Raw genomic sequence first — 15,870 nt, 5'->3', positions numbered from 1 at the left:
TCTGCTGCCTTCAGCCAAGGGGATGAAACTGGCAGCGTTACACATCTTTTTTTTTTTTTAATACGTCAAAAACACTTGAAGCTTTAAAGTCTAATGGATTTCTTAATCCAAGTGCAGTCATTCAGCCCTCAGTGAAAAATCCATTGCTTCATATTCAGTTACTCCTAAATGTCTCTCTTTAAATCTATTGACTGTCTTACTATTCTATGTATCATACTTGATACAGGAGAGATGCATGAAAAATAAATAATGACAACAAATAACCAGGCAGGATGTCCCCAGCGAAGAATCATTGGTGCCACTTCTGTCATACACAGTCACTCTGTAATGGAGAGACTCTTAATCTACGCATACGGCATAATTTGGGCATCCATCCAAGACTGACAGATTCATGTCACTCAAAGGACAATTTCACTGGCCCCAACATCTCCCGGTTTTAATCTGAAACAAGTTTAATTTTGCAGAAGGAATTTAATGCCCTGGAAGAGGTGTCACCTTCAGGATGTAGGTTTAGAGAGGACATTGTGACAAAGACAGCCTAGCCCCTACAGGTGCACAGTAATACAGAATGTGAGCTTATATGGAAATACACCAAAGGCTGATTAAACATTCTGATCATTCATTATTCTGCTACATATGAATTTAAACCATTCTGGGTTCAAGTGCATTAACTCTGGGTCAAGGATGGACCTCCGACAGGCCCAGGAGGAGTAGTGCTCCATTACACAAAGAGACTGATTTATACATATAATGGAGGTGAGGAACATTGCAGAGAACTACAGATATGTGGAATCGGGATATCATTAAATGGTTTTCTTCATATGATTGGTATATGTTTTGTAAATCCCACATGTAGCAAGTGTGCAATTATGTGTATGATACTTACTTCCCCCTGCTTGTGATTGCTCTGCAGAATGAAGTTTACATATAGTGCCACTGCCCATCCATGCCCATGTTCATGCCCATTCCACCCATAGGACCTATAAAAACAAAAACACATGTAAGTACAACAAAGGAACTGACATATTAATGTAATGTCTATTTTTCATCACTTTTTGATCTCAAACATTACTGTGAGTGTTTTTCCATTGGTAACCGCTTTTTTACATGCTAGTTGTGGCCCCATAGCCAATGAAGCACACTAATCATTCCACCTGAGATATTGTATAGAGATGTGGGAAATATGACGTGCTAGTGTTTCCTGGGGATTCATTTATTTAATGGCATACTGATGTAATGACCTACTGATAGGAAGAACTTTTTGTGGCCTCCCCCCTTTTATATTCCCACAGTATGCACCTGTCAGTCTGAGGATTGCCCTGTGAAATCCTTGTGGGTGTTATATAGATATTACAGGCAGCCAGTTGACCGGGGAGGAGATTGCTTGGAACACACGGTGGGGTTTTAGAGGTGAGCATAATTTACCTTATATTTAGCCTCCATCCTAATTGTAATTATGGGTTTACATTTATGGATTGGTAAATATTGCATCAAATACCAATCGCCTGTCAAACTAGCGGAGTGCAGTGTGGATATCTGTTGCTTTCTATACACATCTGTTTCAGGTCATGAATCAGTAAAATGATTTCATATGAAGCTGCTAAGCTGAGACTGGCACTCAGCTGTGTACACTTCATAATGAAGGAGAGGAGCTGAGGGACCTAGATCCATGCAGTAATATTTTGCATCATGTGATTTTTGAACCAAAATACATTTTACGAAAATGTCCATAGCTGCTAGGTACTGTATATACATACCATTAATCACAGGTTTAAAACCACATAAACATAAATATGCAAGACCAATATCTTACCTGCAGGTCGGATCCCCATGTGTTGCTGACCATCCAGCACAAAACTTCCCATTGGCTGTCCTTCCGGACTATATGCTGCTCCTTGGCTCACTGAAGGATCAAGAAGAAAACCTGATTGTGGTCAAACGTGGACACAGAGAAGAAAAAAAGAAGAGAAGACATACCAAAATATCAGCAAAGGTTCCAGTTTCAGGACTGAAACACAAACTACAAATCAACAGAAAAATGACAATCAGAAAATGGTTGAAGCCAGTATATACTATTCTGGGGCTATGCATATCTGTATGTGGACTGTATACAGAGAAGCGTAAAACTGTCCCTCCACAAATGAATGGATGATACTTTTATTGCATAATGGAAGTGACTGATAGTGATGATCAGTAAGACTGTTCAGTGCAGATAACATTATGGCATAAGCTATCATATCTTCCTGCCATATAAAAGAGATACCCACTGTTTAGTGCTACCCTGTCATGCTTTACTTTCTAAAATCCTATACTATGATACTTCTCTACATCCTTAAATACTTATGTCCAAATTAAGGCTCAATTTCTCTGGTTTGTGTGTTACTACAACTTAATGAGGTACTCCGTCAAAGCCTTGATTTTTCAGCTAGGATTGATAAAAATGGGTGGAATCACCCACCACCCTCATATATTGGGGTTTCCTCTGCACTCATAATTTTCTCCTGAGCTTCCAGCAAAACACACTTGCCCCATCCCATAAAAAGGTTTCTCATAAAACCCTATTGGATTATCAAGTAATGTGACATCACAGAGGTTGCAGCTAAAGGACTGAGGCCCCGTACACACGACAGAGGAACTCGACGTGCTTGGCACGTCGAGTTCCTCGTCGAGTTTTGGGATGAAGCCGCCGAGGAGCTCGGCGGGCCGCCTTCTCCCATAGAACAACGCGGACAACGAGAAAATAGAGAACATGTTCTCTATTTTCTCGTCGAGTTCCTCGGCGGCTCCATCGAGCCAAAACTGTACAGACGACAGAGTTTCTCGGCAGAATCCGGGTTTTGACCGAGTTTCTCGGTGAATTCTGCCGAGAAACTCTGTCGTGTGTACGAGGCCTGAGACTTCTTGCTGCAACAAAGGGAGTGAGCTTGCATGGCTGGAGGAGGCAAAGCTCCCTTGGTGTCTCACCATTGGAATCTGCACAACAAAGGAGAAGCCAATGGGGAAATTCAACCTACCAGAATCTTTGAGAAACCAATGGCATCAGTATTGCATTGGCTGACCCTTTCATTTGTTTTAGGTTTATGGCACCAGGGACCTTGGTAGTTAAATGGTAAAATCCAACTATCTACCAGCAGCAATTTAAAATGATGTGTGTGGCTCTATGTTCATTATAACCTCCACTGCAGTTCCAGTCATTAGTTTGCTGCAATTTATAATGGGAGAAACTCTTCCAAAAGAAGTCTGCCTCCCACTCCTCACCCTCACAATTGCCCCACATACATTCTCACTCCTCACACCTAAGAAAAAGCCTGTGTTATAATGCAATCCCAGCAAGTTGTGTGTGAATAGGCACTGAATGAATACACACAATAGGCTGCATATGGGAAAGACTTCCTTATACTGCCAAGAACTGTTAGATGGCACCAGGCAGAAGAAATGAGCCATTTAACCCTTTCATGTTGAAAGCACCTGCTCCAGCCACATAAGGGTTAAAGTGTCTCCCAGTGGCCTGGTACTTTGCGCCAATTAGCGGTTTGTGAGGAGGAGGGGATGCAATTGTACTGAGAGCATGCTGGAAATCTCCAATTAGCACCAATTAGCTGCTCCCTATGGTGGGATGCTGGGACTTAAAGGGGGTGAGATTGCCCCCTCTTCTTGTCCTTACTGTCTCCCAGAATGTCTTGCTGTGGCATTTTATTTAATGCACATTGAACCCCTTCTGTTTCTCAAACCTTTTGGCTGCTTAGAAGTTCCTAAAGTTTAACTGGTTCAATGTCAAAGCTAGGGAGATAAGAACTAGGCTGCTTACCTGCTCGATTAGACTGGTCAATCATAGGCTGGACTATCCGTCTTCTGGCATTAATAAACCTGTAACACACAAGGGGAAATTCCTGGTATTAGACACAAAGTACTGCATACGTCTCACAAATAGTGTCAAAAGATATTTTACCAAAGTTTTCACTTTAAAAGACAAGTTGCTTCTGTTTTCTCTGTTAAAACAGTGGAAGTTATAACTGAAGAAAGGTGAAGTTTTCTGACCCACTGATCATTCACTGGACACACTTTTGTAATGTTTCTGTGCAACACAAAAAATAATCCCGTGATTTGTGAAATGTACATCAATGTGTTACTTACTTGTGTTTACCGTTAAGAGGAAGAAAACTGAGCCATATTCTAGTGTGATTGATTTTTTAGGGATACTTATAGCCCCCTTATACATATGTGTTATTATTAAAATGTAGCGTTATAGGGAAATTTAGGATGTCACAGACACAAAGAAAACAATCTTAGAGCAATTTAAAATGTTGTTAACAGGACGACAAGTATCTGTGATTTGCATGTGACCACTTCTTAGCAAATAACGCTGATACAAAATATTAAGGAAAGGGTAATGGTGGTTGCCCATAACAACCAAAAAAATTAATGCTTGTTTCATCCTAGAACTCAAATCTGATTTGAACAAAGACCTTTCTTTCCTCCACTGCTTATAAAAGAGCCCTTCTTTATAAAAAAAATAAAAAATAAAATATCAGTACTTTTGCAAACTTTAAAGTAGTCAGCATTCATCTGCCTTTACTCTTTCACTGCTGCAACACACTAACAATCTGTGAAGTTTTGTTTCCTAACAAAGTATGAGATCCCAGAAAAGATGTTTCTGATTTTGCAGCAGGCCCAGAAGCCCATCCCTTTCTGATCTTGCAGCATAAGCCCACTCCCCACCCAGTCCACCCTAAATGAGGTCCAGGCTTTTTGTTTTCACATGGCTTCAGCAGGGTCAGCAGAGACATCCATTAAACTGTCTCATGTTTTATTGCCAGCCTTACAGAGGCTGTAAGCCCTCCTCCCCTTCTGCCCAATACCCACCACCTCCTGCTGACCCAAACTTTTTAAGCCAGGGGTCATACAGAGGTTAGTGCCAACTTGGGTTGACTTCTGGTGTTGACTGGTAGCCCTGAGCAACGCAATGTTTTAAAACTTTGATGCATTTGCAGACACTAAATATTATAACATTAGGAAGAAACTAAGAGAACTCTAGCAGATTCATTTTTTAAACCAAGCTTGAGTCTGGTGTTACGTGGTGAGGGGCACTGCTTTTACTTGCACTGCCTTAGTAACAAATCTAAAGGACCTCTTATAACCTATGGAGTTCAATGTATGTTTTACAAATACTGTATTGAAAGTAAGATTGCTTCTGTAACCAGTGTTTAGCTCCTACCAATCAGTGTAGCTATATGTTCAAGAAATGTATGAAGCAATAAAAAAGGAAAAGCTTTTGAGAAGTTATTTGACATGTGCAACCAGAAGATGGAAAATATGGACATCGTCTTTACATTCCCTTTTTATTTTGTTTTCATACAAGAGATCTGTCATTAATAATAATAATAAGTGGTGACTAATCACTTGGCATGACGACAGACATCACATAGTGGATACCTCACTCAGGTATGTTCCTCAGAGTATATATGATAAAGAATAATCTAGAAGTACAAAGTTGCACAAAGTTCTGTACTACCTACTGTATTTTTACATTTCTGGTCGGTGTTAGTAGCCCTGAAACTATTTCTATCAGATGTTCTAGATCTGAACCAAGGCTACTTAATGGCAGTCCCCAGGGTTCCCTGATAGTTCCTGATTTTCAGTTCTCTTCAGAGACTCACAGATGAGATAATTTGTGTTGTACTCTTATAGCCTTTTCTCACTGCTGAGTTTTCCCATGTGCTTTACTACACAGGAAAATGAATTAAAAATCAAACACAATGGTGTTAGCAGGGCTACATACACTGCAGGGTTGGTCTAAGGGACATGTATTGGAAAAAAAAATACTGTGGTAAGGTTTTTTTTTTTTAACAGTGTCTAGGGGATGCCTTCAATCCAATGTAATGTACTGCATACATGTAAACAGAACCTTACACAGGCTATTAATTAATCTGCTTACTGTTAATGTAGCTGTGACATACCAGACATTGGGCAATGTGCACTGTTAGTTGTCCAGCTGTATCAAAAGTTTAGCATCACTGATCTAGGTTACTAAACTCTTTTAAAGTGCTGCTTCTTATTAATTGCCTATAGGACAAGGCAGTCATATGAATGGACTTTTTCCATATACATCATATGAGTTGAAGTAATGTAACACTGAAGCTGCTGGTTATTTAGTCAGTGGCTGATGCTGAATTAGGGGGTCTAACGCTCTACTGCTGAACAAAGGGGTCTATTAGGAATGTGTGGGGGAAGACAATGACAGATTTATCAGCTGTTAGACAGTGAAGGGTTAAAGGCGCCCAGGGCAGTGCTTAAATCTGGACCCAGGGGGCTGGCATGCACCATTTCTGTTTACCAAGACGGGTGTGAGGAGAACTGGGTGTGTATCCTTTATATTGACATGTGTTTGGTATTAAGCGCATGGGGGACTTTCCCTCCACCTCCTCCCTAAAAGTAGGTAGTAACGGTCCCCTATTTGACAAGGACATGCAGAGCCATAAGTCACAGGGCCGTTAAGGCTGGATTTAATTTAGATGGTAATCCCAGAATGAGTGCCTGCAATTTTTCATGTTACCTTAACTGGTAATTGTTGCCATTAATCCTCTGCGTTTCGAGTTAAGCAAATAAAAGGTACTAGTATAAAGCAGACCCCCTTAGACCCCGCTCTACACCTCCTATGGATTAAAAACATGGCCGCTCTTCAAGGGTGCACACACTTAGAAGATCGGGGTCTCTCTCTGCAAATGAGGATTATTTGTACTTCCAATGAACAGCAAGCTGTTTATCACTGCTTGGACAAACTATCCCTTTCTGAGGAGACAGAAATGTAAGACAAGTTGGCTTGTTTAAAAGAGAAAGGATGATGAGCAATAACCTATCCTGTCCAAATAGATATAGGTGTCCTTTAGTGAGATCAGTCAAAGATAAATTTGGTTGATATTGGTTATTGCATTTAAGTAAAGGAAAATTTATTATTTTTACCCCGGCTCCATGATCCCTCATTTTACATCCTTATCCAAGCCATAAGAAATTCTAAAACATCTGTACTGACAGTACAGAAACCATAAACTGAAATTAATATTTCAGCATATTTCTAACATGTAGATATGTAGCAAACTTCCATCTATCCACCAACAAAGATCCTCTGAGGCCTGCAAACCATTAGGGATCCCCACCCCCAACACACCTCCAGCTCGGCACTCAGGCCTGTCTTCAAACAAGTCATTAAATGGAGGGTTGAAGGTTCAAACAAGGGTCATTTCTTTGGATACTACACAGAAATGTTTAGTAAACTGGGAGCTCTCCACTGATTGCCCTCCACCATATGTGCACTACGAAGGGGCCAACGCAGAGAACATGACAAAGCTCTCCAGTTACCATGGAGTGCAATTTTGGTTCATCTTTATGGATATAAAACCTACTGTACTCCAAGGAATGAATAGTAGGACTTGTTTGTTGTTTTTAAGGACTCTTACACAAATTATATGTAATTGACATTTGGCTTTTGAATGTAGTATTTTTCCTGTAGCAAGCAGCCCCTTGGGAATATAAAGTAAATCTTGGAGCATGTCATGATGACCTTATAAGCAACTTTGCAAGAATGCACACATATCTCAGCCGCATCCCATAAGTGTTATTATTATTATTATTATACAGGATTTATTTAGCGCCAACAGTTTATGCAGCGCTTTACAACTTGAGGGTAGACAGTACAAATACAATACACTTTAATACAGAAGGAATCAAAGGGCCCTGCTCCTTAGAGCTTACACTCTAAGAGTGAAGGTCAAGAGATACAAGATGTAATAACTGTGGGGGATGTGCTGATGAAGAAAATAAATGTACAGTTGTTAGATGGGGGCCAGATAGGCTGCTCTGAAGACATGGGTTTTCAGGGATCGTCTGAAAGTGGACAAAGTAGGAGAAAGTCGGATAGATTGGGGTAGAGCATTCCAGAGGATGGGAGAGGCTCTAGAGAAGTCCTTAAGGCGAGCATAGGATGAGGTGACAAGGGCGTTAGAGAGCAGGAGATCTTGGGAGGAGCAAAGAGAACGATTAGGTTGGTAATTTGACACTAGGTCAGTGATGTAGCTGGGGGCCAGGTTGGGAATGGCTTTGTAAGTGTTAGTTTAATTCTGTGTTATATACTTGCCCTAAAGTGTAGACAACTCCTAAAATGAACTCCTCTTATATGAACCCTTTTGCTATGCTAAATATACCATTGAAAGTATTTTGTTATATATTTTTCTCAGATCGTAGTGCTCATCAAATATGTGATATTAGTATGAGAGCGAAGGGCCCCTAAAAGCCAAATTACTGAGGGTGGCATAGGAACCCAACACAGCCAACTCAAGAGTTACTGCAGGATTATCTTTGGGCTGGGAGAACCAACACCTGACTGTCACCAACACCGTCACCCAATTGTAAAGCTGGAAATTAGAAAGAGCAAGTCCACCTTGGAAAAACGGCAATTGGGATGTCAATTTCGCCAGGCAAGGGACTCTTCCACCCAAATAAAAGAAAGGATAATGCAAAGGAATGTTCCTAAAGTGACAGAAATTTTGGTATTGATCTCCATGCGTTGCACCATGAATTAAGTTGTTTAAGTAAGTGGTAAAGGTTGAGTTCCAAAGGTTGTTTACAAGAAGGGAAGGAGATGAGGAGAGGTCTATGTTATTTGTAGTTATTTTTCTATACTTGTAGCATGTTTAATGCAATAAAACACTGGTAATGTGTACAAAATATTTTTTTTCTACATTTTTTATTAAAATAAACTTTAATCTCATCAATCAAAACGTTTTTGGTAGTTTGTTTTATCACTAGCTGTTTGATATCAGGATCATGTTATTAAACCCAAATCAATGTTGGGCATGGGAAGAAAGATTGGGTGCACACACCCTGACTTGAAGTAAGGGGGAAGTGCTGCATCACAATACTGAGAGCTGCATATTCATAAATTTTAAAAGGAAATGTTGAAAATAAACTACATTTTTGACATCTTAATTGGGAGCTTTTTTTCTAGAGAAATGTAAAGGGTATTTCGACTTTTGTTTGGAATAACACCTACTTTCTCTTTGTTACATGTCCACCTTCACATAGCATAACTTAGATGCTCTTTTCTGGACTTTTCAACAAGAAAAACAAAAAATCGAATTCCGACCAGCCACACAAAAGAGGTGGATTGAGGAATCCCAGCCCGCCCTCCAATCTAATGATCAACTTCTTTTGAACATGGACTGCCACACACGATCGAAATTCACCCGGCCCCTGATGAACCGGCTGAATTTCCATCGAACTATAACCACTTTTACTAATCTGTGTTTACCACAATTACCCTGCTGGTAGACATATATCTCCTAGATTGGACTGGATCTAAACACTTTTAGCCGGATTTAGGTAGAGTGGCGTATATTTGAGCGGGCGTATCGCAGCTCATATGCGCTACACTGACGTAACATAGAGAGGCAAGACCAGTATTCACAAAGCACTTGCTCCCTAAGTTACGGCAGCGTAGCGTAAATGGGCTGGCGTAAGCCCGCCTAATTCAAAGTAGGCAGGTAGTGGGCGTGTTGTATTAAAATGAATCGTGACCCCATGTAAATGAAGCGCCGAACAAACGGCGCATTCGCGCGCATGCTCAGAATCACGTCAAATTTACTCCCTAAGATACGCCGGCTCAATTCATATGACGTGAACGTAACCTACGCCAGACGTACGCCTTACGTAAACGGCGTAGCTTACTGCGACGTGCGCAAGTACATTCGCGAATCGGCGTATCTAGGTCATTTACATATTCAACGCGTAAATCAATGGAAGCGCCCCTAGCGGCCAGTGTAAATATGCGCCCAAGATACGACGGCGTAGGAGACTTACGTTGGTCGGATGGAGCCAGAATTCAGGCGTATCTTATTACAAGAATAAGGCACATAGATACGACGGCGCATCCATGGCGGCGTATATAAAGATACGTCGGCGTAAGTCTTTGTGAATCCGGCTATGTCTGTCCTAAAAAAAAGCTTAAAGCTTTAGTAGCTGGGCTTTGCCATTGTATGGTAATGAGAATTGGACTCAGCCAGCCCCCAGCCAAGCTATTGGGTCAGATCATGCTGAACTAGTTGAGAAATGGTTACAGTCAGCCATGACACCTTCTCCCCAGGCAAATATTTTTAAGCATGTTGTATGAATAGAAGCATATAACAAACATATAGTAGGGTTTTCTTAAATATCACTGCAAGAGTGAAAATGCACTGTAATACTAATTTAATATATCCTGAACAAAGGGTAAAGAGCAGCCAAACACCCAGATACTTGATAATCATAATAACGAAAGATTAAAGATTTTTGTTATTGATAAAGGTATAAAGAACATGAAAAGACAGCTGGCAAACCGAGTCAGTAATAAATACACCTGCATGAAAGCATCTTCAACTTATGTAACTGCTACAAGGTGCTAATGCCCAGGTGGCATCAGAAAAGGTGGATGGACTGGAGCCTAAGCTTGCTGTGGGTTTTGCATAAGAAGTATGCCTGCTGACAAGGCGGCAGCAGGTCCAAGCCTCACCACCCTCCATGCTTTGCATATCAACATGATTTGCATACAACTGGCCTTTTTCATTTGCAGCTTTGCTGGACAGGCTAAGAACTCTAATAAATGTTATATTATTGGCACAGATATATGTACAGTGAAACGGTCCTGGCACAACTGGTATGATCTCACATATTCTTCATACAAACATAAAAATAAAATGCTTAATAGTATAGCTGTAATTCTAAGAATATCATAAACCACCCATTGTAAAATATAAAGCTATTGATCACAGAGGAGTCCCATGAACATAAATCTGTTCTACAAGTCATGAGTTCTGTAGTGACAAGTAATATATTCTTTAATTTACAGAAATGCTTGTTTTCCTTACACAAGTTTTACTTTAGGGTAAGTACATGCTGGTCTCTTCAGTGCTGTGTAGTGTGACTTATGGACATGGTGTGCATGAGGAAATTCTGTGAAATGTGGCCTATTGTTTTCTATGGGACGGCACATGTTCTGTGAAGATTACAGAAACCACAATTGCCTACCTGTTTTAGCAGCAGTTGTTATTCAGGACAACATTAATATGAGTGGATCATGGCTTTGTCATAATACTAAAATAATCAAAATCACAAAAAGGCATCCATGGTCAGGAGCACAAATAGAGTATACATTGTTTGTTAACCCTTACAATCAACTTCTCTTATTTGCATCTTTGTTGGTCTAGGCCTGAGGTAGGGTGTGCGCCCCCGAAACGAGTTAGCGGTACCCCATGTTCTGTGCATGTCCATGCAATGTGTTTATAGCCTTTTGTAAGTTGCATTTTGTGAGTACTCACTTTTATACAAAAGTTTCTTATTATTAAATTATCTCTGGTAATGCACCAGGTGTTCACACCTTCTATTTCTGTTTTTTTTGTAGTTCCTTTCGGATTACCCCATCTGAGGAAGGCGAACCTTGGCACCCCAGATGTTTTAGAACTACATTTCCCATGATGCTCGCCTACTCTGCAGAGTGCATTTGCCTCATGGGATATGTGGTTGCAAAACATCTGGGTGCCAAGGTTCGCCATCACTGTCATATACTATAAGGGCCCAATTACACTTCTGCCCATGTTTTTGCACATGCATTTTTGACTTGCATTTTGTTGAGCATACCCATCCATACTCATATCTGCCTCATGCCTTCCTATGGAGCAAGACAAGGCAACACATGCATTTTCATTACATATGTGGTGGTCTTCTGAAAGGCAGGTACATTGTTTTGTCTGCTTTTGGTGCAAAGTGTGAATGTATGAATGTAGCCTTATTTTTTATGTGCTTTATTTTACTGACAGTCATGAATTCTATAATGAGGTATTTTCAAAATAATGAGATATAAATATCCTGTTTAGTAATCATATATTTAAAAATACTATTATAACTCAATTCTAAAATACTTGATCTATTGTTTTACTTTTAATGGTACTTTCCTGGTATTGTTCTATGTGACTGTACCTTCTCTTTTACAAAACACTGATTTTATCGCCATTTTTATTTCTAAGCTATACGAAGTCATCAATTTATGAATTTACATGAAACCTGACATATATACATGAAACTGTTGTAAAATAAAAATGTTTGTAAATTGTATTCTTTAAAAAAAAGAAAAGAAAAACGACGACGATGAAGGAGCACATGCAACAGGGAACTTAGTGCGAGCCAAAGGAGAGTGTGTTTCTTTTTTATCGGACACAAAAAACAAAATAAAAAAATGCCCACGGAAACGGAGCAATTACAGAGTTCACGCTTTGAAGAGATGAAGGTGAGTGTGCATGTCCTTAGCCTTTCTAGCTCTGATTAGCTCTGAGGAAGATATTTTCTAGGTCTCTGGGAGAAATCTCAGGGCCAGATGTTACCTGTCCATCAAGTAGCTGAAGTGGACAAGTAGGCTGGAAGGGAGCATGTCAGCGCTTTGATCTGGGATAGAGGAATGGCTGATTTATGGAGTGGAACTCTGTTCATCCGTTCTGTTTTACTTTCTGTCCTAAGGCAGAACCACATATTGCAGAGAGAAGGGAAGAGAGAGGTAGGGAAAAATGCACCGTTCTTTACAACATCAACAAGCTCTGACAACTGAAACAGGGTTTTTCTTGGCCTTAACAAAGCTTGCAGGCATATCCTTTGATGCTTCTGTTTTCCCCCTTGTGCTTTCTCTCTCTCTGTTCAACATACTACTTGCTGTTTAATTCAGCTCCAGTAAATGGAATGGACTGTGGCCAGTATGCCTGGGGCATCAATACACCTGTGTGTTCAGGATGTCAGTGCACATGGGAGTGCGAGAGCCAGTTCACTGCTAGCTCTACCTGGACAGGCTGCCATCACACAGGAGTACCATCTCCAGCTGGGAAGTCACAGCCTCCACCTACCTTCTCTTTCAGGTACATACGTTAAACTGAACAGTCTTTACAGGAAAGCTGTTTCTCCATTCTCTAAAGGCACCCATGTGCATCAGATGCACATTGCAGAATGCCTGTAATATTGGCAGATTTAAATCGCAGGTAAAAAGTGTGCAGGAAAAAGCTATAGTCACGCAGGTCTAAAGGAGTGTGTGACAGAGGGTTGCTAGGATTGTGAAAGACCTGGCACACCTTTGATGTGGTGTGGTCACATTGCGAAGTGGGAGGGGCTTAAAGAGACATGGTTAAATAAAACTTCATCCTAATTATGAATATGCCACAGTCCTTGTATATGGAGTATGTAATGTATAATATTGCACATAGAGTGCAGGGGTCAGGAGTATGCAATGTACACTCAGCCTTCAGAGTACAGGGGACAAGAGTACATAATATACAGGGATCAACAGTATGTATTCCTTCCCCCCAGATGCCAACTGTTCTGGATTTGCCAGGGCAGTCCCACATATAGGTGCTCGGGCCCTATAATGTTTTGTCCTGAGATCACAACATGACTCTTATTTCAGTTACTAAGCATTCAAAGAATAAGGATTGTGGCTACAAGTGGGCATTCCCTGCATAATTAGGGTTGGGACCTCTAGAAAGTGGGCATGACTCAAGCGAGAGTACCTGGAATGTGGGCATTGTCTTGGTGGGACCACCCAGAAGGTGGGTGTGTTAAGTATGGTCAATCGTTGGGAGTCTGTACATTTACCCATAGCTCTGTCTGATCTGTGAAGAATCGCCTAACCTAGGAATCCTGGCAATGATTCCTACATTATATGATTCTCTACAGAATGGACATATCTGCACTTATGCAGAAAAAACTTTGCAATTCGCCAACCTGACGATTCAGCTGTTTTTCAACAATTCACTTATCACTTCTCTCATTGGGGCAGATTTAGAAAACTGGAAATGAAAAACAAAAAAAGCAGCTGTGTGGTGACCAATTAATTCTCACAAACAAAAAAAGTTTGTTAGTTTTCATTTTCTAGCTTGTACAATTGACAAATAGAATCTACCTAGTCGCTACAAGAGACATTATCCATTTTCAATCACCTTCTATGCATCGAGGTAAGTTCCAAGCTCTCCTTTAATGAGCTTAAGGCTCCATTCACACCTAGGCGTTTTCACGCCCGACGCCCGCCACTATTGCAGCCTGCAATACGCTGGAGGGGTGATTTAACATTGTCGGCTATGGAGATGGTTCACATCTCCACGCCGAACGCCTGAAGCTCAAAACAAGTCCCTGACCCTTTTTTTCAGGCGTCTTCGGCGTTCGGCCATATTACACAATGTGTAATCACCCCTCCAGCGAAAAAACGCTGCGTTTTGTCGCGGCAAATCGCGGTAAAAAACGCCGCAAATCACCTATGCCTAGGTGTGAATGCAGCCTTAGGCTCTTCCTTATCCTTTTCCCTTTGCCTATAGAAATCTCTGAGCGTTTAAACACATTATGGTTCTGAGATAAGGAATGCCATAAAAAATCGAACTATACAAAATAAACCAACATGTTAAACAGCAACAACAAATTCAAGACTAACCTGCGCTCAGTTGGCATCATAGGTCAAAAGACTTAAAACATTTCAGAGCATTTTTTTTCAGACAATGACAACAATGCACAAACCATGTCTGTGATAACAGCAACCCTTCACATAATTACTTATACACTTGGTACATTCAGCCTGACCATTATTGGTTAGATTCAAACCGTGTATGGCCGGCCATGTATGGCCTTTTATCAAGCCCCTGGTAAAGCCCTAGCTTGTAAACTTGTATCAGCAGAGTCTTGTTATTATTGTATTTTCTCCATATTGCATGTACTGACACCCTTTGCATCTACTACTTTGGAAAGCACCCTGTAGGAACATAACATTATTTAAACCATTAATACTAATATAAAAATAACTACAATAAAGAAGCAATTAATTGTTAAATCATTGGTATGGCCAGTTTTGCCATAGCATCATCATCCATGTGCCACCAACATGACCTGCAGGGTCTGAGTACCACCTGTACTAATATAACCCAATTACGTCCATATACTTTACAGGCAACCTTTAAATTTCCTTGATATAAAATGTGACTTGATAGGTTATATGTGTTACCCACTTATGTTACAAACTTTGCAGTAATCCTTTGTTTTTTTTGGTGTTTCTTTGCGCTATTTCCGCAGTGTACCATGCAATGTTTTAGAATATATACCTTTGCTTTGTAGTTAATAAAAAGCAATGATCCATAATGATACTTAACAACCAGAGTTGGGTTATCAGCAATTTAGAGCAATCAGGCTAATGAAAGATGATTTGTAACTGGTTGTTCAGAGGTACCCATGGATCTCTATTTTTATTGTTTAAAAGCTAACATTTTACCCTTTTTAATTTCTGTCAAGTCTCACAGCAATCTTACTCGGGTATGGAAAATACTCAATACTACCAATTTTTCCCAAATTTTCCTCACATATTTTTTCAACAAGATACACTATATGAAGAATATCACTGGGTATATGAACAATTAAAAGATACAAACTTACAAAGCTGAGACACACAAACACAAATTGTGAAGGTCTGAACCCAACACCCATAGTGACCCTAATAGCAGATCTGGTCGTCTCACTTCTCCAGTATACACAATAGAGGCAGCTTTAGAAAAGGAGCCCCTTTTACTAGTAACCTCCATTACACTCACAATTGCTGTGCCAATCTTATACAGCAAATAGTCATTTTCCCTGGGAGCAATGTGCATTGCTGTAATTATAGAGAGGATGGCTCCCCTGCTTGGAGTCAATAAGACCCATTTCTAAAGAGCTTCTTCACTGTATGCTGGTGTCCACTACTGACATCTTCCTTTCACACTTGATATCTGTAAGAGCTGAAAATAACCGATGGAGATGTACTGTGCACAGAGGACAGTCATCATAGACAGACTG

At 40.4% G+C, this 15,870-nt stretch overlaps 1 protein-coding gene across 4 annotated transcripts in view; it reads right to left on the bottom strand.

Annotated features, from left to right (window-relative positions):
- Positions 1-15,870, bottom strand: part of MEIS2 (Meis homeobox 2) — a 185,612-nt gene that overhangs the window by 9,834 nt on the left and 159,908 nt on the right. For 2 of the 4 annotated variants that reach the window (XM_040333766.1, XM_040333764.1), the window contains exons 10-12: positions 3,809-3,867; positions 1,814-1,924; positions 887-980 (exon numbers count right to left, since the gene is read on the bottom strand). In XM_040333766.1, the coding sequence (XP_040189700.1) occupies positions 922-980; positions 1,814-1,924; positions 3,809-3,867 (229 nt within the window). In that variant the 3' untranslated portion in view covers positions 887-921. The remainder of the gene's footprint in view (positions 1-886; positions 981-1,813; positions 1,925-3,808; positions 3,868-15,870) is intronic. The other 2 variants (XM_040333767.1, XM_040333765.1) reach the window with 1 other exon arrangement.

This window comes from Rana temporaria, chromosome 13 (genome assembly GCF_905171775.1).
Source record: "Rana temporaria chromosome 13, aRanTem1.1, whole genome shotgun sequence".
Classification (NCBI taxonomy): domain Eukaryota; kingdom Metazoa; phylum Chordata; class Amphibia; order Anura; family Ranidae; genus Rana; species Rana temporaria.
The sequence above is the reverse complement of the archived record's forward strand: the minus strand, read 5'-3'. Positions and strand labels throughout refer to the sequence as shown.